At 46.6% G+C, this 25,931-nt stretch overlaps 2 protein-coding genes across 2 annotated transcripts in view; one reads left to right on the forward strand and one right to left on the reverse strand.

The window, feature by feature from the left end:
* Positions 1-440: 440 nt before the first annotated feature.
* CLDN23 (claudin 23) lies at positions 441-2,293 on the forward strand. The gene has a single exon (XM_043560506.1). The coding sequence runs from the start codon at positions 572-574 to the stop codon at positions 1,445-1,447; it is 876 nt and encodes a 291-aa protein (XP_043416441.1). The 5' UTR covers positions 441-571; the 3' UTR covers positions 1,448-2,293.
* A 7,182-nt stretch (positions 2,294-9,475) lies between these two features.
* The window catches only part of LOC122471657 (low-density lipoprotein receptor-related protein 2-like), a 43,983-nt gene continuing 27,527 nt past the window's right edge, over positions 9,476-25,931 (reverse strand). The window contains exons 19-33 of the mRNA XM_043560518.1: positions 25,159-25,288; positions 24,758-24,942; positions 23,322-23,508; positions 22,527-22,745; positions 21,949-22,132; positions 20,316-20,517; positions 20,065-20,229; positions 19,688-19,888; positions 17,691-18,240; positions 17,143-17,268; positions 15,929-16,039; positions 14,400-14,636; positions 12,066-12,543; positions 10,351-10,459; positions 9,476-9,637 (exon numbers count right to left, since the gene is read on the reverse strand). Of these exons, the coding sequence (XP_043416453.1) occupies positions 9,611-9,637; positions 10,351-10,459; positions 12,066-12,543; positions 14,400-14,636; positions 15,929-16,039; positions 17,143-17,268; positions 17,691-18,240; positions 19,688-19,888; positions 20,065-20,229; positions 20,316-20,517; positions 21,949-22,132; positions 22,527-22,745; positions 23,322-23,508; positions 24,758-24,942; positions 25,159-25,288 (3,111 nt within the window). The 3' untranslated portion in view covers positions 9,476-9,610. The remainder of the gene's footprint in view (positions 9,638-10,350; positions 10,460-12,065; positions 12,544-14,399; positions 14,637-15,928; positions 16,040-17,142; positions 17,269-17,690; positions 18,241-19,687; positions 19,889-20,064; positions 20,230-20,315; positions 20,518-21,948; positions 22,133-22,526; positions 22,746-23,321; positions 23,509-24,757; positions 24,943-25,158; positions 25,289-25,931) is intronic.

Consider the following 25,931-nt stretch of genomic DNA (forward strand, 5'->3'; position numbering starts at 1 on the left):
CGGGGAGAGGCTAGCTGCGCAGGGCCCTCGGGCGGGAACGGGAGAGACTCTGGCGAACCCAGATCAGCCGTGAACGAGGGCAGCGGCGCGGCCACCGAGCCTGGTGGGGCCGTCCGGGCGGCGCCGCCTCTTCCCTCCCCCGCGCTAGCCCGGCGGGGCCGCGGAGCCGCGCGAGGAGCAGGGGCGGGGCGACCTTTGCTCCGTCCCCGGAGACTGCGGGGCGGGGTGTCGGCGCCGCCCGGAGCCGGCCGCGCGCGAGGTTCCCCGCCGCCTCCCGCTCGCACCCCCTCCGCCCCTCCCACCGGGACCTGCTTGGCCGCGGCGGCCGCCTCCGGGCGTCCGCACCTCGGCCCTCGGTTTCGGTCAGACCCGCCCGCCAGCTGGTTTCGATTGGGGACGGGAGGCCGGAGCGGCCGGGACGCGCGGAGGGAAGCAGAAGCGAGCCGCGGAGTGGGGACGGTCCGGCGCCGGAGACAAAGGGCGCACGGGAAGGAGCCGGGCGCCCGCGCTCACTTTGGGGGCTGGAGCCGGGGGCGCAGGGGCGGCCAAGGAGGCAGGTGCGGGCCCCGGGATGCGGACGCCGGTGGTGATGACGCTGGGCATGGTGCTCGCACCCTGCGGGCTGCTGCTCAACCTGACGGCCACGCTGGCGCCCGGCTGGAGGCTGGTGAAGGGCTTCCTCAACCAGCCCGTGGACTTGGAGCTGTACCAGGGCCTGTGGGACATATGCCGCGAGCAGACCAGCCGCGAGCGCCAGTGTGGCCAGCCCGACGTGTGGGGCTACTTCGAGGCCGAGCTCGTGCTCGTGGCGCGGGGACTCATGGTCACGTCGCTGGCCGCCACGGCCCTGGGGCTGCTGCTGGCGTCGCTCGGCGTGCGCTGCTGGCAGGAGCGGCCGCGCTTCGCGCTGGCCGGCCTCTCGGGCGTGGTGCTCTTCGCCGCTGGCCTCCTTAGCCTCATCCCGGTCTCCTGGTACAACCACTTCTTGGAGGACCGCACCGTCCTGCCCGCCGACGCCAGCCCGGTCACGGTGCACGTCAGCTACAGCCTGGTGCTGGGCTACCTGGGCAGCTGCCTGCTGCTGCTGGGCGGCTTCTCGCTGGCGCTCAGCTTCGCGCCCTGGTGCGAGGAGCGCTGCCGCGGCTGCCGCAAGGCGCCCCCTGGCAGCCCGCGCCGCGGCAGCATCAGCACCGTGCACGTCGACTGGCCCGAGCCCGCGCTCGCGCCCGCCATCAAGTACTACAGCGACGGCCAGCACCTGCCGCGGCCCGCCGACCTCGGCGCCGCCCGCAAGCCCAGGGTCGGCTTCCCCATGCCGCGGCCTCGGCCCAGCGCCTACACCAACCCGGTGGACGTGCTCCGCGGGGAGAGGGCCGACACCCCCGACGCCTCCTTGCCGAGCACCGGGTGCTGCCAAGGCTCGCTGCCCTGCGACTCCGACCTGTAGACGGCGGCCCCCCTACCTGCTCTGGCCAGGCTCTGCCCGGACAGAGGACTCGCTCCACCACGTCCAGCCTTGAACTTGTCTGTTACCTTGTAGCCGGAAACACCTGGCTCAGAGTCTGAACCCGGACACGTTCCTGCAACCGGTTTGGAGGGTGATGTTCCTTTCTTGTGGCCAAACTAGACTCCTTGCACAATTAGTTCAGGGTTTGTTTGGTTTTCTTTTTGTAGAGTTTAGTCTTCCTCTCCGAGGGATCAGGGTCCTCATATGGAGTGACGCATTTTTCATACTTTAAGCTGAAGGAGATATAGAAAGGGTGCTTTTGCCTCGTGTTGACGTGGGACAATAACAAAACGTCAAAATCAGCAAACAGAGGCCCCAAAACCCTGTTCTAACACCTGGAAATACCGGTCAACCTTACATCAATATAATTTTTTTTCTGCTGTATATAATTTATTCTTATGCAAACTCTCAAGAGACCAATACACTGGCTATGTTTGAACGAAGCTCTTAAAATAAATGTAGAGCCATGCAAATACCGGCAGTTTTTGTGGGTTTCATGGAATAACTTGTTTAACTCATATTTACATTTCTTCAAGTATGCATAGGATTTGTCTTTATTACTTTTTTTTTTTTTGGTGGTCACTGCAGAGTTTCTGTTTTAGAAGCCAGGTGGGATTGAACAGACTAACCTTATATTGCTCTATTCCTTGGCTACCTCACCCTGGACTTAGAGGACCATAAATTAAATATTTGGCACCAAGTGGAACCTGTTAATCACATCGGATTAAGGAACATGGGCATAGATCTCTTATTTATGAATACAAGCTGAAAACGAGTTTCAGTATATTCCCTCAAGCTGTTTTGTCTCCAGTACAACCTTTAGGAGTTTAATCATTCATTGCTAACAATTTCCTGGCTGCTTAAGCACTGTTTCTGAAATCTAGCACTCAGATCTTTGCCCCTCTTAGCATAGGATTACTAAAAGGAGCCAACCCCCCCCCCCCCACCACCACCACACACACACTAAATCCCTGATTGCTTTATTTTCAGGTTTGGGCTGGTTTCTGGGCAAAGCCAGGTCTATTGTTGAAAAAACTAGAAGCACCAGTTTCCGACACAAAGTGAGCCTAGAAATCTTTTCCTCTTGTAACAGCGGTGCCTAAAATCACAGGTAGGCTGCTAAGTGTTCCATGAGGGAGACTAAATCTCCAACAGGGCCGGCTCTCATTTCAAGCTGTTGATTTAAGGGTGCCTTTTACTGAGCCGAATCTCATCTTTAAAACTTACCCTTGGCATCCAATTCAGAGGTAGGAATGTTCAGTTCAGTAGTGAACTGGTAACAGAGAGCTGTACCGTAAGTAACTAAACGGCACCTGCTGCTTATTAGCAGTGGAAAGGATAATATAAATTCGCTTCCTTTGCCATTTTGTACCAGAATCACCTGTTTTTTGAGATCAAACCTTAAAGTGCAGGCGTATCATTTGGTGACCTCTTTCAAATGCAAATTCTCATTGAGTAGGTCTGGAGTGAGGCCTGGAACTGATTTCCTAAGGAGCTCCCAGGAGGTGCCAGAGCTGATGGGAGGCCCCCACTTGGGGCTGCAAAGGCTTTCATTGGGACTGTGCCTGGCTCAAATTGCAATCCTTCCCAACTGGCAGCACAGAATCAGACCTTTGAGAGCTTGCCCCCTAGGAGAGCTAGGGCACTTGCTCCAGGGAACGGGGCCCAGATGGAGAAAAGGCAACACTGCTTTCTCACCTAACACCTCAAAAGGCAGGGATTAAGGGCCTGGGAAATCAGGACCTAGCAGACAACAAACATAAAGATACTGGGTTTCTAGCAAGTATTGAATTCACTGAATCCTGCCTGCATAATAATTCCAAATATTTCTTAGAGAAGCCTGAGTGGAAACAAAACTAGTGTTTTGTATGTTTTCACTTTTCCTCCCTGCCCAATTATTCTCCTGTGGCTTATATTCAAAACAGTTCCCTTCTGGTGATTAAGACTTTGTTTTCAAGAATTAGAGCTCCATTTTTGCCCTAGCACAGAAATGAAACCAAAACTGCTTTTAAAAATGCAAACTGGCTTTTGCTATAAAAATATTCAAGAAAGCCTGGAAAGGCACTCCTGCATCAGGCTGGGATCTGTTTGGAGACACACGGGTCATTCTGTGCCACAGCAGCATAAACGGACAATGGCTTTGACACACAAGATGCTGGACCAGGCTGGAGCCTCAGGAGTGGCTGTTGTGGGCCTGAACTTCTCCTGAACTTCCTATGGACTAGCCAGGCGATCTCCCCGCAGGGAAGACACTAATGGGGAACAGCACAGCCGCTCTGCCTCAAGCCTCCCCCTCCCCCACCATCATGTACCAACACAGCTTATTCTGAATAATCCCAATCACATACAAAGTATGTGTCCCCAGTTACTGGCTGAAGTCTTCTCAAGATTACTCCAATTATGCCTGGAGGGCGGGGAAACACGTGGAAGTGGAGGAGATACTGTGTTAACAGGCTTCCGGCTCTACCTGTTCTGCAGTGAGGCTCTTCTGGGAGCATGCCCTCACTAAGGAGGGGTGAGGTTTTAGCACACAAGCTGTCGAGCCTTTGTGGAGGCTGTAGGAGGGCCGTCAGCGATGCTTTGCAAACCACCCTCCACTGCACAGATCGTCCAACTGATAGTTTTGGGGATGCCTGTCATCTCGTCAGCACCTTTGTGGACACTTTGGAAAACCACCGTTCCAGGCTCTGCGTTTGTGGAACTTACACACTCTAGCAGGAGAGCTGTGTACAAGGAAAATGAATAACAGACCAGAGCCAAGGGCTGGGGGAAAAAAAGAGTGGGATTTTAGGAAAGGCAGCCAGGAAGGGGGTGATGGCTTGACCGGAGAATGGAAAGAAGGGAGAGGGGAACCTTGTTGGCCGAGAGAACGGTGATGGCGCAGCAGTCCAGGCACCAGGGTGGTTTGCTTCTGTCTCACTCTAGAACAATCTGCTAAGGACAGGAAGAAGCAGGAGGTACCTTTGAGCAAGCCTTGGGAAATCCTGCCCTCTCCCTGTTGTCAGGTTAACTGCTTCTCTAGGAGGGAATACAGTCTGGAACAAACGCAGTCTTTTACAGAACGTTGTCCGAATCAAGGGGCGCCTGGGAGGCTCTGTTGGTTAAGCGGCTCACTTGGTTTCAGCTCAAATCAAGAACTCATGTTTTGTGAGCTCAAGCCCTGCGTCGGCCTCTGCACTCACAGAATGTGTTCAGAATCGAATACGATTCGGTTTGTGACTAACTGGTGAGAAACATCCTGTTCTGTTGATGTATATAGATAGCCCACAATGCAGCAGGCAGAGAAAGACATTTGAATCTCAGGGCCACATCACATCCCCAGGGTTCTGGATCTTACCCCCGTATCTTAAAATGAAGACCTGTCAATCATGTCTTTAAAAGCCTCAGGATGTTCCTTGTGTGTCATCCACTCTTAGCTTAAATGCCATTCATGGCTTGGCCAAGGCCTGTGGTTTTTCATAGTTTTCCCCTGTCCTATCGCACCCTAAATGGCTGCTCTCCCCCATCAGCTTCAAGGTGTCCTATTTGAACACATCATCCACATGTTCAAGTGTGCCGTTTTCTTGGGGTACTTTCCTGTTTCACCTCTAAATTGAAGGTAAGGGCATGGTTTCTATGCATCTTTATAGTCCCAGAATGGGTACTAACACTTGTTCAGGGCCTGTTAGCAATTTATTAAGTTAGGGGCGCCTGGGTGGCTCAGTTGGTTGAGCGTCTCACTTTAGCTCAGGTCATTATCTTGCGGTGCATGAGTTCGAGCCCTGCATTGGGCTCTGTCCTGACAGCTCAGAGCCTGGAGCCTGCTTTGGATTCTGTGTCTCCCTCTCTGTTCCTCCCTTGCTCACAATCTCGCCATCATTATTCCAAATAAAAGCTTGTGTGAGGGGCCAGGGAGGAAAAAACAAAAACAAAAACACAATGTGTGTGCAATTCTCATCCAGTCTTCCCAATGACCTCCACCCACATTCCTCTCTCCCCACACTGCAAGCTGTGAAATGAGCCCCTCCAGTAAATCTCCATTACACAGGACTGAACACAGGAAAACAAGGGCTTTGGTCCAAATCAAGGAAAATACAGACAAGGCGTTTTGGAGTGGGGGTGGGTGTAGGCCCTGGGAGAGGCAGCGCTGACTAGGGGGTTTATTCTCCCGTGTTGGTGTGTGGAGAGGAGGGCTTAAACCTTGAGGTAGACACAGTTCTACAGCACTCTTGTCCCACCAGCCTGCCCAACACGTCTGACAGGGAGGCGGGCACTGCTGGGGGGTTTTGGGGTAACGGTGGGGTTTGGAGCTGATGGCCAGGAAAGAATTCTTGAACATGTCTTTGGTGCAAAAAGGTGATTTTATTAAAGCACGGGGACAGGGCCTGTGACAGAGCTACATGGGGGTTGTGAAGAGTGACTGGTTATATGCTATGGAGTTGGGAGGTAAAGTCAATAGGAAGTTTCTTAGAGGGATTTCCATATGCTAAAGACTCACATTACTGGAGGCCTTGCTATTGTCAAGCTAAGATCAGTTTTTTTTTTCCCTCTAGCAAAGCATTATGATTAAGACCTAATAAGAAATGGTATAGTCTGTATTTGCCTCAAGTATTTGTCAATGGGCTGCAGGTTATGAGGAAATTTAACTTAACCTTCCAGTTCCTTCTTGCCTTTTTTCCCCCCATCACTATGGAGGGGAGGGTGATGTTGGGGCTCCAGGAAGCTGAGTCTGTAGGTTTCTGAAGATTAGGCTATGGATAAGATTGCCTTTTTCTTATAATTTACTAAGATATTTGTGAACTGATGGAGACTCAGATCCTGCACGACTGTGATCTCTATCAGGTAACCATTGGCTTTCTTTCCTTTCCTTTGTTCTTGGGCAGGCAGGGGTCCCTGAGGAATATCCCACATAACCCACCTGGGGGATGGGTGTGCTAGCTTGTGCTTGGCCCTCCGCTTGTCTTATGCTTCCTCATCATAGCCACATTCATAAACCAGCATGAGGTCCAGGCACAGAGCCAGGCAGGACAGGCCAACTCACCGGTGAGGAGCACCTCTGCCATTCAACATGGCCACCACAGCTCTCCCCCAACCACCTTGGCTTCCAATCGTGCCAGTGCCCCCCAAAGAGCTGCCACTCATCACAGGGCTGAGGGTCCCCGCAGTTTTATTAGAATTTGGGGGGGGGGGGTGCGGCTGGCATATGCTTCCTAATAACGTAAGGAACCTGCCCTTGCTGGACTTCCTAATAACGTAAGCAACCTGCCCTTGCTGGACTTTGGCTTTCTTGTCTGTACAACGGGGAAGAATGGATTCGATGTGATCAGAGGGCCTTTCTAAATTTAGTATCTTGAGAGTGAAAGGTAAGAGTTAGGTGCAGTGAAGAGGAGAAAAATAAGTAAACAGTGAAGGTTTAGGAAGCTCATTGACCTGTAAATTGCCTGATGGCAACTAACTCCATGTTCTGGCTCTTGGTTTCTCTTGAATTTCAGAAGGCTTTCAGCAGTTAAAATAGTAGGAACTTGATGGATCCCTCCCATTATCAATGATCCCCCATTTATTTCCTAAAGAGAGTATACAGTGTTTAACTGCTGGCTATAAACATAAAAGGTCAAGTTTTGCATAGGGCTCCTTGACTCTAAAGCATGAACCAGTTAACTTTGGTAAAGCTCCTTGGTCTCTCCAGAAGAGAACCCAAACCTCCCAACAGATTATAGATGCTGAATTCCTATAAAGAAATTCAAATTTTATATCTGCCACGGGGTTTACTACTCCAGCTCTTTACGTGGAGAAAAAATTAAGAAATTAACACCTAATACAGAGACCATCACAAAAGGCAGCTCTTAGAGTTAATATGCCATTGCTCCAAACAGGTAAGATTATGAAACTGATATAATTAAACCCAATTCTGGGTATATGGATGGTTAGGAATTGTTCACCTTATGAATGGGTACTTAACATTTATACTTAAGTCTTTCCGGTGAAAAGGACATTCAGATGTGTCTTGTAAACTCTTAACTATAGGGAAAGCGTAACAGGATGTGTTGAACTAGATTCAAGTGGCATAATACTTAGACACACATTCATAGGGGAACAAAGAGAAAAGACATAACTGAGCCAGGGCAGAAGGTGGAGGGAAGGGGTGCATCCACAGACACACAGATTTGGCGGCAGTCAGCAACCCTTTTCCCCAGGAAGAGGAAACGGAGGTCCTATCTGGGATCTAACCTGGAAGCGAGGCCCGCGGGTTAGAAGGTGCGGCCAGGAGTTGCACTCTAGTGGACAGCTTGCAGAAGTAGGAAGTAGACGGAGCTGGCCAGAACACGAGCTTTGGAAGTCCCATGGAGGCTTGAGGTCCACAGGAGGTGAAGGCGACGGCTGAAGTGTGTCCAGGCAAAGTGTTAATACTGCCACAGGTCATCCGTACATGGTTTCAAGCCAGATTCTTGTGTAGCATTTTTACTCACTTTTGCACAGAGAGGCAGAGCCTTGCCAATGGCCAACTTGGCAGTGAGATGGTTCTCGGGAGAGGTAGCAAGAGAAATCTAAGATTCCCTCTGTGGATGAGAGAGGTCTTAGGCACTTTGGTGCTGAAATGGTTTTTGCCAAATACAGCTAAGCACCCGATCAACGTAATGCTGCTCTGTGCATCTCCCAGGATCAGGAAGGGCGGAGCCCACAGTGGTTGTTTATTTGGTCAAGTACTTGGGAATTTTTATACTTGACTGCAAAGCACAGTCTGTTTTGTGTACCGCACTCACAGTAAGAAGCCCAGGACTTCTCTTTATGCTCGGTGGCCTATACAAACCCATTTTGTAAGAAACTAAACTAAACATGTTCTCAGTCTCTAGTGTGCAGGCATTTTTGTATTTTCATGGGATGTTCGATTGGCCTGAGAGAGGTTCTGTTAGCCCCCTTGTTATCACTGGGGAAACAGTTTCATGATTAAGTGATTTGCCCAAGGTTGCTATTTTAGACAATTTTAGACAATACTGCAGTTACCCGTCTCCCATCACTGATACAGTGCCCTTGATTCCTTACATAAGTGTGAAGGAAGATGTCATCTCAAAGGCAAGCGGAAGTATTAGTGGCCAAAGGGACTTTGGGATCTAAGTAGCATCTACGTGTTTCCCCGGCAGGCAAGAGCTGTTTGAAATGCATCCTGGTCCACACCTCTAACTCTGTGTTGAGAACAGTGTCCACCCACTTTACTTCAGGAAGCCTTAGACAAATCGTCTGGTCGAGTTTCTACATCTGTGAAGTAGATTCACCTGTACAGTTGATTCTTGAGCAAACAGAGGTTGGGGTGCCCTCCCCCGGCAGTAGAGAATCCACATATAACTGGGCTGCCTCAAGACTTAACAGCCTCTTGTTGACCAGAAGCCTTACCCATAACAGTCAATTAACATATTTTGTACATTGTATGTTTTATATGCTGTAACCTGACAAAATAAGCTAGAAAAAAGAGTTACTAAGAAAATCATAAGAGAAAACACCTTCACAATATTGTACTTATTGGAAAAATCTGCACCTAAGTGGACGCATAAGTGCAGTTCAAACCTGTGTTGTTCAAGAGTCAACTGTACTTGGTTTTAGAGTCAAATGAGAGCATTAACGGTTTTTATAAATTTTCAACAAAAGCGAGTGCTAAGTTTGTAGGTATCAGAGAGTGGTAAAGAACTAATACTTGAACGCTTGCTACACTGCAGAAACTTGACCTTTACCTGAAAGGTAAAGATTCGAGAGAGATCATTCCCGTTTGCAAGACTGAGAAACCGGTTCAGAGCAATTAACTACACCTCAAAGTTAGTGACAGAGAGAAGATTCAAATTCAGAACCTCTGACTAGAACTGGGGCCAGGCACTCGGGGATTAGAAAGTTTCTGTGAACAAGCCACGACCTAAATCACTTGGGGCCTGTACTGACGTCCACCCCCGCTGGTGATGAGTCTGCCAACACCCACTAACAAAACCAGATGAACTCTCCCAATTTTAAAGAGCAGTTATTTTAATAAATTACCATTTTAGCACATGCAGTTACAGTAAGTTGCAGATGTTAAAACAGCACACAATACAATGTATAAACCATTTTTATTGAGATGTTCCAGCTCCTGTATTCATCAGGTTAGTCAGTTTGTAAAGTTAACAGTTCCTGTTGGAAAAGAGACTTGAGGTTAGAGAATACCCTATAACTATAGTTGTTTTGTGGCAGGGGTTGGGGGGGACGGGGGTTAAGATTTTATTTGTAAGTAATCTCTGCACCCAACATGGGACTCAAACTCACATCCCCGAGATCAAGAGTCATATGCCCCACTGATTGAGCCAGCCAGGTGTCCCTTAATATATATATATTTTTTAATTAATTATTTTTAAGTAAGTTCTACACCCAATGTGGGGCTTGAACTCATGACCTTGAGATTAGGAGTCACGTGCTTTACTGACTGAGCCAGCCAGGTGCCCAAGAATACTCACTATGTTAAAGCAAAACACAGAGGTGGTCAAACAACAAAGATGTTAGCACAGCTCACAGAGGGATGTAAATTGTAGGGGTAACTCCAGCTAACTCTAATGACATCCCACCCCACCATATGACTGAGCTCCTTATGGAAGTTCACCAAAAGCTGAACGTCTAGGTTACTGTTTCATGCATATTTCACTTCAGTTTGAACTAGAGATTGAACAGAGTCTAAACATAAACAAGGGACTGGACATCCATTTGACACACATAATGGCATCATTCACCAATTACAAAAAGCTCTGTAACTTACCACTGCCTAGTTTTGCCCAGCTCGGATTTTTCAGAAGGGACCTTCTTTCACTGTACCCCCAAAATCCGTTTTCCCCAAAGACACTTCCCAGGCATACCTGCTCATCATAGGCTTCATTGACAAAAGTCTCACTATTCATTAGATTTTCCTCTTCTTGGCCATTTTCATTATGGTGGGTCATATTTCTTGATGCTGCTGTACTATTTCTAAAAATCAAAGAAACAGTCATCAGAGTTGTTCCTGGAGATTGAAGCTGGGATCGGGCTATGATTAGAAAGGGCCAACTCATCCCCTATCAAACAAAGGCTATCATTATGGAAATGATGTTCTATTTTGTCTTTTGAATGAATCAAATGATCTAGAATGGGCAATACTTGAGTCAATTATGATTTGTTACCAGGCATTCACTCAATTTCCAAAATAATACATCTTCTCAACTGGGGGAAACTAGGTAATTGGGGTCAATGAGAGATCGGACATAGGTGACTTAAGAAAGCAGATTAATGGAGCACCTGGGTAGCTCAGTGGGTTAAGCATCCAACTTTGGCTCAGGTCATGATCTCACGGCTTGTGGGTTCAAAGCCTGTGGCCCTGCACTGGGCTCTGTGCTGATGGCTCAGAGCCTGGAGCCTGCTTCAGATTCTGTCTCCCTCTCTCTCTGACCCTCCCCCACTCATGCCCTATCTCTCTCAAAAATAAACATTAAAAAAAATTTTTTAAGTAAACATTTTTTTTAAAAAAGCCAATTAATGTGGTAGAAAGACCTGAGGTGACCATCAGTATCCCAAAGGTAGAATTTGAGTCTGTTTTAACATTAGTAAGCTATTAACCAGTGTTACCTTGGGCAAAGATACACCATTTCTCCTGGCCTTCTCTTCATTGTGTGAACGCTGGACAGAGACATAACTTTTAAAACTTTCCTTCTCTCCATATTTCTTGATACACAGGCTGCTTAATGTCTTGGCCCAGTATGTGTAACCTAATCAGTTTCTTCAGTTTCTATAACTTCCTATACTTAAGCCGATTTCGTCATCCTTTCTACCCTTAGCCAGCAATTTGTTATCCTCATTTGTTTCTTTAATCCTGTGACTCTCTTGCTTTTACGCAAAACTTTTTGTTTGCTTTAAATCTTTCTGGAGTTGATTTCACCTCCTGTTAGGGGCTGAGTTGCGTCCTGTCTAAATTCAAATGTTGAAGTCCTAATCCCCAAGCACCCCCAAAGAGGTAATTATGCTAAAGTGAGGTCATTAGTTTCGGCCCCAATGCAATATGACTGGTGTCCTGATAAGAAGAGATTAGGACACAGACATGTAGAGGGAAGACCATGTGAAGACACAGGGAGAAGTCTGCATCCATAATTCAAGGAGAAACCAACTCCACGGACACATGGATCTCACACTTCCAGCCTCCAGAACTGAGAAAGTAAATTTGTTAAGACACCCAGTCTGGCAAACTAACACACCTCTGAATTTGCCTCCAAACAATCATTGGCACTAACTCTGCCTTGTTGGTAAAGAATCTCATCACTTCATCCCTGAGATTATTATGCCACTAATGGCTGTTGAGGGCAGTCTTACCTCCATCAGTGCCTCATACATCCCTTACAATCTCATTTGCCCCAGGTCTGACTCAAAGACGTCGCCTCTGTTGTTTTTCTGTAGGTCATCTAACAGGTGAGGGCTGCTTCATCACCCAAATCCTTTCTCAGAGGACAGGCTTCTAGGATGGAGCCATACCTCTGACCCCATTAATCTTATTTTATAAGCCTTCTTGGGAATAAACTCTCCCGTGAGGACATTAATAACTGCTCACCTTTTTAATTTGTGTTCTCTTCTGAAATAGACAAATGCTCCCAGAGCTACCAGGACAACTGATAAGGCAATGGTTACGCCGAGGGCGATGTGGCCAGGGGCGGGTCCACGTGCTGGCTCTTCACAGAACTCTCCACCATATTCCATCAGACAGCTGCACTTTCTCAGCTCTCCTACCACTGTACAGACTCCCCGCCCATTACAGTAGTCGGTGCTACACGGCAGATGTTTTGCCCTCTGTGAGTCCTTGGGATGAACAGGCTCGCCTTTTCCCTTGGTCTCTGAGGTCTTGCTTTCTCTAGCAGAAATTGGAGGGATGGGTGTTTTTCTGAGAGGATAATTCATCCCTTCTGGCCCCGGATATCTAGCCTTGGGAGACTCAGTAGCTTGGAGAGGTAGCTCAGCTTTTAGGGTCCACCTTTTACCGGCCTCTGCATTTTTCGATGTTGGTGCTGAATGGGTTTTATCTGGATAGGTACCTACAAAAACAGGTAGGAGTGTGGGTATATACACATATGTGTCAGTTGAGAACTATTTCAGAAGAGCAAGAATTCCAGAAGACTTAACCAGAGAAGTCTGAACTTATCATTACCATAACCTTTGGACAGAAAATTAAAAACATACAAAAACCTGCATATGGTAAGGCACTTAAAATGTTTGGTTTCAGGAGCAGCCTATCATACCAATCTATTTATAAATGACGGTGTGCCCATTTTTAGCCAATGTAGACCACCTCCATTACCAAATGTTTTATTCTATAAGGAATAGTGTGGTGGATCTAAATGGTAAATCTCTAGAAAGATTTTTAAGATGTAAGTTTATCTGTAAACATTATTTTTTTTTTGAGCCCAAGTAAACTGTTGGCTTAGCGAGATCTACTAGCTGCAAATATTGGACTGGACTTGGTGGCAGTGGTGGGCGTGAGAGAGTGGGCAACAGGGCGCTTCTCACCAACAGTCTGAAAGTTGGGTTTGTGTTGAAGACGTTTCACCATATTCTCCATCCCTGTTGGCACAAGCATTATTCCACACGAAACTGCTAAAGACCAGACTCCTGGGAGGGAAGACAGCAGCACCTGCTGTCTCTACCTTAGCTGGTGTTACAGGCGTGTTTCCGCTCCTGGGCAGTTTAGGGTCTTTGACAGTTGGGTATATCCAGAGGAAGCCAGTCTGGCTTTATGTGCCTGATACCATCCCCTCCAAAGAAGATTCATGTGAAAGTCAGGGTGAAATACTGATTGAGGAGTAGAGCCAATGCTTTGTCATCAGGACGGGAGACAGGAGAGTGTATGTTAAGTTTCCGGTTTAGTTTTAAACCCAGATGGTGAGGGCGATGCATTTCTCACTCACTGACGTGTGTGCTTGAGTCACTGTAACACAAGGCGTTTTGTAAAACCATTCTCATTCACTAGACCATAGAATCAACTCTGGGAGTCAAAACCTATTAACTTTCCAATTTAAGATGAATTGATTAGGGATAACAACTGGTATTCCATCTAGTCAGCTTTCAGGAAGATGAAGGTTTAAATTGAGCAATAAGAACCCTTGGCTATAAGACTCCTTTTCCAGTTTGTTTTCTTACTAGTTATGACGGGTTTCAGTGCTGAGCCCACTGTTTATTCAATTCTAGAGCTCACATGACTTGAATACCATTGGAGCCAAAGCTATAGATTTGAGGATAGTGACTGCCACAGAATTAAATATCACAGTCGCTTAGCTGACTGGTCAGGACAACAACTTTCCATGAAGGCCCTATGTGGCAGCAGCATTTCTGTAACGACCATCTACCAGCTAGCATTTAAGAACTAACATGACAACAGTATGTACTAAGATGGCGGCTTTATTTGCATGCTCTTGTATTCCTTAACTCTTTGACATAGAAAAGTGCTTTTTCCACATTAACAGCGGGGAGCTGAACCAAGACAGGTCAAATCGTTTGCCCAACCTCCTCCTCCTGGGCTATGCTCACTATGTGATCAATTTAAATGCACAGAATCAAATCTAGATTGAATGAATGTTCTTTCAGACAACATACAAACTGTCGGACTCCTTGTAGCTACCATAATGCCTGTTCTAAAATTGAATGGGAGGACACATTAGCTTTCCAGAAGGTGTCTATATAATTTGATATCCAATTTCCCATAGAAGTTTTATGTTGTTGTTCAGTTTAAAAGTGCCTGTAATAACAAGGCTATGGTCTAGAGGATAAAAGCTTGAGGGATACTACAGAATTAGATATTAAGAATTAGATTGAGATATTAAGAATTATTTTATTAAATATTGAAAGTTGTCATGCATGGTGATGAACAGTGGGGTCCTGGATAGGAATTACTCACAGCCCATTTCATCAGATCCATCCAGACAGTCAGCATGACCATCACAAACTTGCTTCATGGAAATGCACTTCTGACCATCCTGACAGGATTGTGATGGCTCAGAGCACTGGACAGCTTTAATACATCTGCTTATGTTAGCCAAGTAGTACCCACTGGGACATTTACAAGTCGGTCCTTCAGGGTTTGGCAAACAGATATGGCTGCACCCTCCGTTGTCCTTTGAGCAGCTGTTACTACCTGTAGATACCCCCCCCCAAAAAAAAACATTGATTTAGATGGTTTCAGAAGGGTCTTCTGCAGACGTTCTACAAACAGACTATCAGAGTTATGGGACCCAGATGTGTTTTTCCAGAGTAGATAGCTTTTTAGTTTAACTCCTTTTGGTCAACCAGGTGCTGAGTGTTTGGTGATTCTTCTTCATGGATAATGATCACTTCAGAAGGCTAAGAGTTCAGACAAGTGAGAAGCTTAAGAAAAATTGCTCTGAACTCTGGCCCATCCAAGACCCCCTTGTGAGTTCTCCTTTTTCCCTCACATCAAGCACCCAACAATAACACTAGAAGGGCCTTAGAAATAAAGCTGTCTTTAGATGAAAACATGAAGGCTGTGGTGTCTGTTCTCCCTCTGTAAGATTCTGAGTAGAAGTCAGCCATTTATAGCTGATCATGGTTTTGCAAGGCTTAGATCTTAAGCTTTAACCTCTAGTAAGGTTTTATTTTGAGATATTCCAGGAATAGTAGACTAGGTATGTATATAGTGCAGATGAAACTTGCTTCAGGAGTGACAGGGACCCTTCTGCTGCTTCTCAGACCTAAGCCACAGATTATTATCACTTGGGTGACCATTAATCCACACTGAAGAATTCTGAAAAGGTTCTCTCTGGAAAGCCTTCAGAAGTTTAAGCATGACTAATACCAATTTTAGTCATGTTTAGCTTTCCAAAACAAAGCAATGGGGCAGCAATCACTTAAGACCAAAATGCTCAATATACACGGCAGTGGTAGATGTGGTTAACTATTTGAGCTCACATTGTTGGTGTTAATCTCAACTAGGAAAAGACTTTTATCTATTACTATTTTAACTAAGCCCATCATCACTCTACCCAAACACTGGAGGAAAGAAAACATCTGGGCGCCCCCAGGTTGGTATTCCAAGGATTAGTTAACACCACAAGTAGATACAAGTGACAACAAGTAGAATAAAGACCAGTTCCACTGCAGAGATAAAAGACAATTCCCATTATACCACAGATGTAATTCCATCCACAATAGAACCCAAGTATACCAAACCCCAGCCCAATATACTTACCACTGTGTTTTATCTCCTCAATAAGTAACAGGACTAGTTATATACCAGAACTATACTGCATAGAACTTCATAAAGACAAGAGAGTTATGCAGATCCACAAGAATTTGCCAAAGTAATTTAATGGGAAACACAGAGTTATTTCAAGGAGATATTGTGGGATGGAAGATCCCCTTCGTGGGGGAAGCGCAGCAGGCTTCAGTGTTGTCATAATTTTTGCTTACCCTGTTGACTAAGTTTGCTGGAAACTTTTAAATCCACAATCTTCTGGTCTGTTTGGAACCACCGGTTTTCAGAAAGTTCTGCCTTGCTGTACCAAACCTTAGTGATTTGGGCTGAAACAAAAGCCAGTGAAATATCATGAAGAAAAGCAAATTTAATTTTTTTTTTTTTAAGAAAAGCACATTCTACTTCTAAGACAACTTCCTGTGCAAAAGAAATTGCTCAGTATGGAAACTGTCACCCATCTGCATCAACTCCAGTTGAGTAACAAGAGTTTTACCAGAGAGACAGGTGTTTTTCTAAATCTTGTTTCTGGGAAGAAATTTAAGATAAATAAAAACAGTTCTATGCCTTCCTCCAAAATAAAGTCAGGTGTAAATTATGTTGAGCACATTCGTATACATCCTGATATACAAAGACAGAAAATTAGGACATGAGACATTTAAATATAGCCCATGCAAATAATGGGTAATGATTTTAAACACTGTTCTAAAACATTTCTGAAAATGGTTTTCTGCGATAAGCATCACCAGGGGATCTTACAACAGAAAGCAAAGATCTCACTACATACCTAATAAATTAGCATCTCTGGGGTAGGATCTGAAACCTTGTTTTTGCAGTTGTGATGTGGCCAGCCCAAGGGGTCAATGGACCAGCATTTGGAAATTATAAAAGAGACAGCTTTTAAATAGCGTTTTCCAGTTTTACCAAATCTGGATGCTAGCCAGAAACGACATACTAGAACACTGTGGTTTAGGACAATCGCTTTAAATTCTAGAAATTCCCTGCAAGTACAGAATGTTCTGTAATTCGCTTAGTACGTCCATGCATATTTAGTCAAGTGAGTCATGTACTGTCCTCATTTTACAGGTAAGGTGTTATAGCTACCAAGCAGCACAGCAGTTATACTACCTGGTTCCAACTCCTGGCCCAGTTCTCTCTGTACCATATCACAATGTCCTCTAAGGCAGAGAGCTTTTAATGAAAGCCAGAAATTTCAGGTAGAACAGGATTAAGCCTGTTCGTATATAAAGAATAATATTTTTTCACATAAAAGCTTCCCCAAGTCATAGAATCTCTGTTACATATACATGTTAGATTAGAGAAGTTGCTTAACTATTCTTCCAGAAGAAAGACCCTACCAAAGATCAATGCTAAGCATTAACAGATTTGCTTTAGAGATCCAGGAGTAAATTCAGATCACAAAGACACCCACCATCATCAACTGTTGTCCAGAACATCATGCCTTGGCCATATGTAAAGAGGTTAAGGCCCTCAATTCCTCTGCGGTCTACTCTGTATCTAGAGCCATCTTGTTGAATACTTTCTATGAGTCCTCTCCCTAGAAAGAGAGGCTTAGTTAATCTCACTTAGCCTGAACAACCATACTCTATCCTGTAGCTCTTTGGGTCTTGTCCTGCCTCCCCTCCAGGAGGATATGATCTACCATGCATTTTCGGAAGGACAGCTCTCCTTCATTCACTCCAACAGAGATACACCACGATTTGCTCGTGCACATTTGTTAAGTTCTTGATTTTATTCCTTCACAAAGGGGCAACTGCATGATTCTGGGGCTTATTACTTTCTACTCAGAATGGGGAATCATTGTGTTTGTTTGGAAGGTGGTACAGAATATATAAACTCAGACCTAAATGCTATTTGAAGGTCTTCATGGCTGAAGACCAGAAAGCAGGACATCACTATTTCACTCTGGCCAAAGAGTCCTTCGGACTCACATTTAGGGCATAGGTTATAATTGCTTACCAGTGTCAGCCCAGTACACTCGGGTCCCCGAATCCGAAAAGGTCAGGCCTGCAGGGACCTGGGATTTCTGCCACAGCACCTTCCTCCTGCTGCCGTCCATGGAGGCACATTCAATGCTGGACCCACGCCCACCATCCTCCTGGGAACCCAGGTCCACAAAGCACATGACTGCAGAGGGTGGGTGGAGCACAACAGAGGCAGGATGGTAGAGGTTTTCACTGAACAGGACAGTGGGACACTGACCTTCTGAGGAAGCTACATTGATGTGGGGATTCTCACTGTCAATCCAATATATGTTTCCACTCAACCAGTCCACAGCAAAGTCGATCACGGTCCCCTCCACGGATAGGATTTTCCTCCAAGAGAGTTTTCCAGATTCTTTGAGCCTCAGTAGCCTGATATCACCATTATCCAACTCTGAAAGGTAGAGAGCCTTTTCTTGGACTAGGTAGTCCAAGGATGCAAGCTGGTTCACAGTGGCAAAGGGAAGTATCCTATGTTCTGGTAAAGTTGGCTGTCCTAGTAACGCTTCTAGATTTTTCAGATAAATCTGTGGGGAAAAAATTAGGTGGATGGCACCAGCTGAATCTAGTGTCATTCTTCACCTTGATTTTGCATTAACGTCACGCTGCTTGGAACATATGAGAGTTTGAACTTATCTTCTAAAAACTGATAGCAGTTATTTTTCTCCCTTCATGGAGCTTTAAGCACTTAAAAGCCCTTAAATCCATGGGTTTTAAAGAGGTACTCCTTCATTAAATGCCCTCCCCTTTATTTTGTAAATTTTTGAACTATAATTGACCTATGACATTTGTGTAAGTTTAAGGTGTCCAAGGTGTTGATTTGATACATTTATATATGAAAGGCCCTCTCCGTTAAATGAGACTCCACTATTAATATCTTACTGAAACTGAAGTCAATCTTTCACCCCAACATTTTTCATTTTCATCAGCTTCTTTGCGAGAGAGACAAAGAGTATGTGTGTGCACACACACACAAGGGGCAGAGAGAGACAGAGAGAATCCCAAGCAGGCTCCATGCTACCAGTGTAGAGCTTCTTGTGGGGCTCGATCTTGTTACAAACTGTGAGATCATGACCTGAGCCGAAATCAAGAATCCGATGCTTAACCAACTGAGCCACTCAGGCACCCCTCAACATTTGTCACTTTAAAGTACCCAAGTTGACAAATCGTCTCTATAGGACAGAAGTTAGAAGTGACTTGTTTGTTGGTACCTCCTATGATTTAAGAAAAGTTCCCTCACAGAATGTACTCCCCCACCCACTCACCCTCCCCCACCAGGCTAGAACCCAGCTGAGCTGCTTGTATTTAGAATTATTCCACACCACCAGTGAGATGCTTGGACAACTAAACGAGATTAATCCCACTCTCAGATCCCTCACCTGTGTTCTGATGTGCTATTTCTTAAGAAGTGGTCTTCATTTCATAGCCTCTTTATTTTGGTCTTTATTTTGGTCATGATAGCTCCCAACACACAGTGAATGCTAGAATTTAAATTGTATTTGAAGAATATCCCAAGGGGGTGGGGGTCGTGCCTGACTGGCTTGGTTGGTAGAGCATGTGACTCTTGATCTCAGGGTTGTGAGTTTGAGCCCCAGATGAAGTGCAGAGACTAAAGAATAAAAAATTTAGGGGAGCCTGGATGACTCAGTCGGTTAAGCACCCAACTTTGGCTCAGGACATGATCTCGCAGTTCATGAGTTCGAGTCCCACAATGGGGCTCTGTGCTGACAGCTCAGAGCCTGGAGCCTGCTTCGATTCTGTGTCTCCCTCTCTCTCTCCCCCTCCCCTGCTTGTACTCTCTCTCTCTTGCTCTCTCTCAGAAATAAACAAACACTAAATAAAAAAAGAAAAAATTAGAAAAAAAAAAAAAGAACATTCCAAGGGCAAGGGCCCCTACTATGTATAACTTGCAAATTACTCGGTCTGAAATGGACTGCGGCCCAGGCCCAGACACGTAAGGCTGTGGAACAGTACCTGCATGATAACTGTGGGCAACACAAGGAACATAAATGCAGACTCCTCGAGTGGAACGCAGGTGGTGCCATCGTCTGCGAGCAGGAGTCCAACTGGGCAACGACAGCTTCCCTTGGGGCGTGGGCTCAGAAGGCACAAGTGAGAACATCCAGCGTCCAGACAAGGATTGGTAGACTTGGGCTGGAGCACTTCATGCATGATCTGGAAGAAAGCAGCCAGATGTTACTACGCATCACCGAATCCTGACAAATAGCTAATGAGTAAATCTTGCTTGCTAATCATGACAGAAGGATGTCACTAGTTTGCACTTGGGAAGTTCATACATATGGCCTTTTTAGGGAGACTGAGGGGCAAACTTTGAAGAGTACACTGTAGACCTTGAGTCCGTACGGCTGTTCAGAACGCTTGATGAGGACAGCCCTGTCCTTGCCTGTTGTCTTCTTCATGCGTTGTACAGTTCTCGTCTTCATCTCAGACCAGAAGACTTCATCTTCAAACACAGCGACCGAAAAGGGGCTCTTGATTCGAGTTAGCTGCAGCATCTAAAATGGTGGTGATGAGGTTTCTGGGATGAGTTTTATACAAGGCATAAGACATTACATACAGCCTAACACCAAGGGACACTTACAGTAATACCAGTGCCATCTAGATTAGCAGAGCCAATACAGTGAAATTTGTCATCAGACCAGAATATCTTCCAGCTAAACTGGTCAAGCGCTATGCTGGTTGGCGAGCCAAGACCTTGATCGATGAGTACTTTTCTGCTGCTACCATCCATCCCGGCTTGTTCTATTTGAGGTTCTCCTCCAATTTCAGACCAGTACATTAACCTATGCAGATGAAAGTCAGCTTTAAAGTATTACCTCACAGAAAATATTCATTCATTCCTTAAAACACTGATCTCTAGCCCAATTATTTCTTTTCCTCAAACTTGGTCTATTCCTTATGTGAAATTGTGAAGTGGTTGGGGCGCCTAGGTGGCTCAGTCGGTTGAGCATCCGGCTTCGGCTCAGGTCACGATCTCACAGTTTGTGGGTTCGAGCCCACATAGGGTTCTGTGCTGACAGTTCAGAGCCTGGAGCCTCCTTTGGATTCTGTCTCCCTCTCTCTCTTCCCCTCCCCAGCTCACGCTCTGTCTCTCTCTGTCTCTCAAAAATGAACAAATGTTGGAGCGCCTGGGTGGCTCAGTCGATTAAGTGTCCAACTTCAGCTCAGGTCATGATCTCACAGTTTGTGGGTTCAAGCTCCGCGTCGGGCTCTGTGCTGACAGCTCAGAGCCTGGAGCCTGCTTCGGATTCTGTGTCTCCCTCTCTCTCTGCTCCTCCCCCCCTCATGCTCTGTCTCTCCTTCAAAAATAAATAAAAACATTTTAAAAAATTAAAAAAAAAATTATGAAGTGGTAAAAGAAAGTTTCCCTTGAAATTTTACAGTGCTTGTTTATTCATTACTTGGAGATAAAATATCATAACAGCTATAGAGGCAGCCATGGAATACCTTAGTTCTGGGCCTGGAAAACAGCCAGGGAACCTGCCGATCTTCTCTGGGCGAGAAAGTAGGCTAGTTCTATGGGAAGATGTGTGCCTTAGACCTTATTCTTAGTCACAATTGAAGCCATTAGATGCATCAGGAACTATTGCCAATTTCCTGAGGACCATGTTAACAGATTCCTGGTTGAAGGTGTTGAAAGGGTGAGAAAAGCAGAAGGCCCCTGATATGGGTCACCTTTGGATCCTAAGTTTTGCTCTATCTTGTTCTTACATTTGATACATACATGGCCATCCCAGTGAAGGTTTGGCTCTGACAGACACAAAACATGGTCTCTAAGTTCTTGGCCCTTTCCACAGAGAAAGGACTCTGGATGGAAGAACCTAGATTCAAGCCCAACACATAATTATTTCCTCCACTAATACCAAGCACATCAGTATAAATTAAACACTATCCCTAGTTCCATTCTCCTTCCTCCTGCCATTTAAAGCCATAAAATAATATACCTCTGAATGGAGCATTATTTTAGCAGAAGAAAGTGTAGGTGGGCCAGCAAGTGAGCATACCTATATCTCACTTCACTGAAATAAAGGACTTTTACCAGAAACTTTTACGATTACCATGTGTATGGTTGACCCACATCACCATAAGATCTAAAGTCAAGTCAGATAGGTTTTTACTCACTCATTCTGTGTTGGGTGAACACAACCAAGGTAGAACTAAGGAGGAATGACAAACCTAAAGGACCTCACTGGCGTTGTGATCCCCGGACTCACCCGTTTAGGGGATCTAAAGCCAAAGACTGTGGTTGAGTCACGTCATCATCCAGGACAATCGTGTGCTCAGATTTTCCTCTCCAGACAGCAGTCAGCCGAATTGCCAAAATCTGGCCAGCTGTCCCATCCACCCAGTACAGATTCCTTCCGATCCAGTCGACCACTATACAGTCTGACCTTATCCCTGAAGAGAGGAAGCCATTCAACATGTGAATCGAGGTTAAATTACAGCCTTTACTGGGTTTTGGCTCCTAGGCTTCAGGCTTGAATGTCATGTTAATTCATTTTCCTACGAGTACCTGCATCCCCATCAGAGCAATCTTTAAAATACTCCCAAGTTCTATTCCTAGAGGAAGACGGCCATTAGAAATAATGGCCTCTGGCTGACAGTTTGGCCCCCACTGTCTTCTGGGGTGACAACGCATCTTTCCATTTCCAGCCAATTAGCAGGCTTTGATCTCTTTTAGTGAAGAAGATTTAATGAAATCAGTGTTTAGAATGTTAATGGCCACTCATTTTATTTTTCACGCTATATGTAATTCACAAGGGCAGCATGAAGTCTGTGCAAAGGGACATACCTTTCACCATGGTCCCTTTCTTCTTGGTGTCCATACTTATCCACTTAATACTTTCCGTACCGACATCCGTCCAGAAGACCTTCTGCCCCACTAAGTCATAGTCAATAGAGAAAATCATCATGTTCTTGTCTACGGTTGCCAGAATATCTTCCTTCAAGCTCCTCAAGCCATAGAGGAGTAGGCTGAACTGAATTGCCACAAGCAGGATTGGTTCGGTACCTGCCAAATTAGAACCGCTTTCAGCACGGCCTTAAGGAGTTTGATTGCTGAACCCAGCCTGGGCTAAGGAATAAGAGAACAAAGTCGTCTTTGCCTTCTCACTGCCAGGGCTGGGACACCAGCCAGCTGGTATGTAAGTAGTTCTCCCCTCGATGTTATTAAACTTGAGCTAATACCCACAGTTCAAAGATACTCAGAAGAAAGGCATGGCTAGCATAAACTGAAAACAATATTTCTAACTAAGGATTTGTGCATAGTGGGCAGGAACAAAGTGCCTATTGGAACTTTTGACACTCATTCTAACTTCAGGTAAGGCTGACCGGTGGCGACAGAAGCCGGAGTTGTGGTTCTGTTATAAGGATGCCTTATCTGTAGACACCTTCAGACTCTAACCCAACCTAAATGGCTACATATAAAAAGGGGGCTTGGGGACCGTGCTAGTCCTGCTCTGCAGACAGAAAGCAGGCAGGGGCATTTAGGACTTGAGAAAGGAGATTTGCACTTGTTATTCCTGGAAAATTTAGAAGCTCAAAGCTCCTGATCCGGGGCTGAGGAGACATCCGGGCTCCAGTTTACCTGCTGCTTTACAGGTATGGCCATCAGGCTCCAGGGAGTAGCCAGGGTGACAGGTGCAGCCATAGGAGCCCTCGGTGTTGACACAGGTCTGACTGCAAGGCTGACCACCTGGCTTCTGGCACTCATCCACGTCCTTGCAGACTTGGCCGCTGCTCTCCAGCTCAAAGCCTCGCTCACAAGCACATACCTGAATGAGTTTCAAAAACATGAAGACTTCCTGAAGACATCGATACATAACATTGAGGAAAAGGCCTCACCTTGCTATTAAAAGCACATGGTGATACACTCAATTTCAACAGCTGAAAACAAAAAAGTTCTTAGAACCAGCTTCATTTAAAATTTTAATGTTTATGTATTCTTGAGAGAGAGAGAGGGAGGGAGAGGGAGAATATGAGCTGGGGAGGGACAGAGAGTGAGGGAATCTCACGCAGGCTCCACACAATCAGTACAGAGCCCAGAGCAGGGCTCGATCTTACAAACTGTGAGAGCGTGACCAGAGCTGAGATCAAGAGTCCGACGCTTAATTAACTGAGTCACCCAGGTGCCCCAGAACCAACTTCATTTTAAATATAGTCATTCTCGGGGCCCCTGGGTGGCTCAGTTGGTTGAGCATCCGACTTCTGCTCAGGTCATGATCTCACGGTTTGTGAGTTCGAGCCCTGCATCAGGCTCTGTGCTGACAGCTCGGAGCCTGGAGCCTGCTTCGGATTCTGTGTCTCCTTCTCTCTCTGCCCCTCCCCAACTTGTGTTCTGTCTCTCTGTCTCTCAAACAATAAGTGTAAAAAAAATTTTTTTTAATATAGTCATTCTCTGTCTTATCAACCTTGCTGCACACCTCACACCCTTGCCACCACCATGGTTCCTGAATCAACAAAAGGGTCCAAGTTCAGTCCATGACACCCCAGAACCCCAGTAGAATCAGTAAGAGGCATGGAGACTTAACTGGCAGACCAGCAGTCTGCCAACAGAGAGAGACATTACTATGATGGGACATCAGAATACCGTTTTCTTCTACTTGCCCATCAGAGTCAGGCAAGTTCATGATGTTCGGCCAACTACTAATGCCAGACCAGTGCACGGGCTGTGGCTCTCCTCAGTTTAAGGGCAGGTCACATCCAAATACACACATGGAAGGGACTTCCTTCAAAACTTCTGGCTCAGTCCCATGTGTCCCCCTGAGCTCACAGCTCGCAGGCAGTGGAGTTTCTGCAGGCTGGGTGCTACGGTTCCAGGAGACACAACATGGGGAAGGAGCTCAACGGGATTCCCTAGGAGCTGGCAAGGACTCAGGGGACATCAGAGGATGGGTCGGGGCGGCTCTGCCACATGAGACTTAGAGCCTCCGGAGCAGTCAGGGACAGCCTGAGTGAGGACGTAGCCCCCTTTCGCTAAACCAAGTCTATGGCTGCTGGAGAAGAGTAGCTGGACAAACTCACAGGCCCGTGCGGGGACTGGTAGCAGGCGTGGGAACACCGCGCTCGGCTGCATGCTGGCCACGCACACTGTCCACCTTCGTCGGAGCCATCGGGACAGTGCTCCTTCCCGTCACACACCAGGCGGAGGTCGAGGCAGGCACGGGAGCCGCACTGGAACTCAGAACTCTGGCACTTCTCGGGGGGGCCTGGAGAGGAGGACTTTCTACTTTTATAGTCTGCCCCCGACCCCCGAACACCCCTCCTACAGCAACGACGTGCCATCAAGACGCCTCCATTCTGGTAAGGGGGTAGATGTCAGTGCCCGCACCGCTTGCTTGTGGAGCTGGCTTCTCACGCCAAGAGGAGGCCGGCAGCCGGCGCCCCTGAGGCCTCCCCCGCTCAACTGGAGCCCCTGCACTTACACCCGGCCTCGTCACTGCCGTCCCCGCAGTCTCTCTGCCCGTCACAGCGCCACGCGTCAGGCACGCACCGCTCCCCGCTGGCACAGGACCACTGCCTGGAGCCACAGCGAAGCTCCTCGGGGTCACAGTCCTGCGGAGACAGTGGCTCCGTCAGCGACACCTGCATTCAGAGCCCAGGAAGCGGTTCTCGGAGGGAGAACAGGCCTGGGTTACGAGGCAACGCTCAGGTCCCCTCTGCAATGAGGCCAGAGAAAGCCCCAAAACTCAGAGAGAAACACTCTCAGTAGCCAGAGTTTAGGTGAGGAGTTCTAGGTAAACTGAACCTGGGTGGAAGTGGGAAGAAAGGTCTTCGTTTAAGAAACCTAAGAATGGGAACACCTGGGTGGCTCAGCCAGTCAAGTGTCCGACTTTAGTTCAAGTCAAGATCTCTTGGTACATGAATCTGAGCCCCTCGTTGGGCTCTGTGCTGACAGCTTGGAGCCTGGAGCCTGCTTCGGATTCTGTGTCTCCCTCTCTCTCTGCCCCTCCCCCACTCATGCTCTGTCTCTCTCTCAAATATAAACATCAAAAAAAATTTTTAAGTAAAAGAAAGAAACATAAGAATGTGCTCTAGAAACTTTCTTTAGATCGTTTTACCATATCAAACCCACACCCTAGCATGTTAAAAGTTATAGCACCAATTTGCACCTAATCTGACTTGGACACTCAGATCTGGGACAAGAGGGGAGGGGACATCTGTACGCCTACTGTAGCCCCGAACCTTCAGATGCATT

This window comes from Prionailurus bengalensis, chromosome B1 (genome assembly GCF_016509475.1).
Source record: "Prionailurus bengalensis isolate Pbe53 chromosome B1, Fcat_Pben_1.1_paternal_pri, whole genome shotgun sequence".
Lineage (NCBI taxonomy): Eukaryota > Metazoa > Chordata > Mammalia > Carnivora > Felidae > Prionailurus > Prionailurus bengalensis.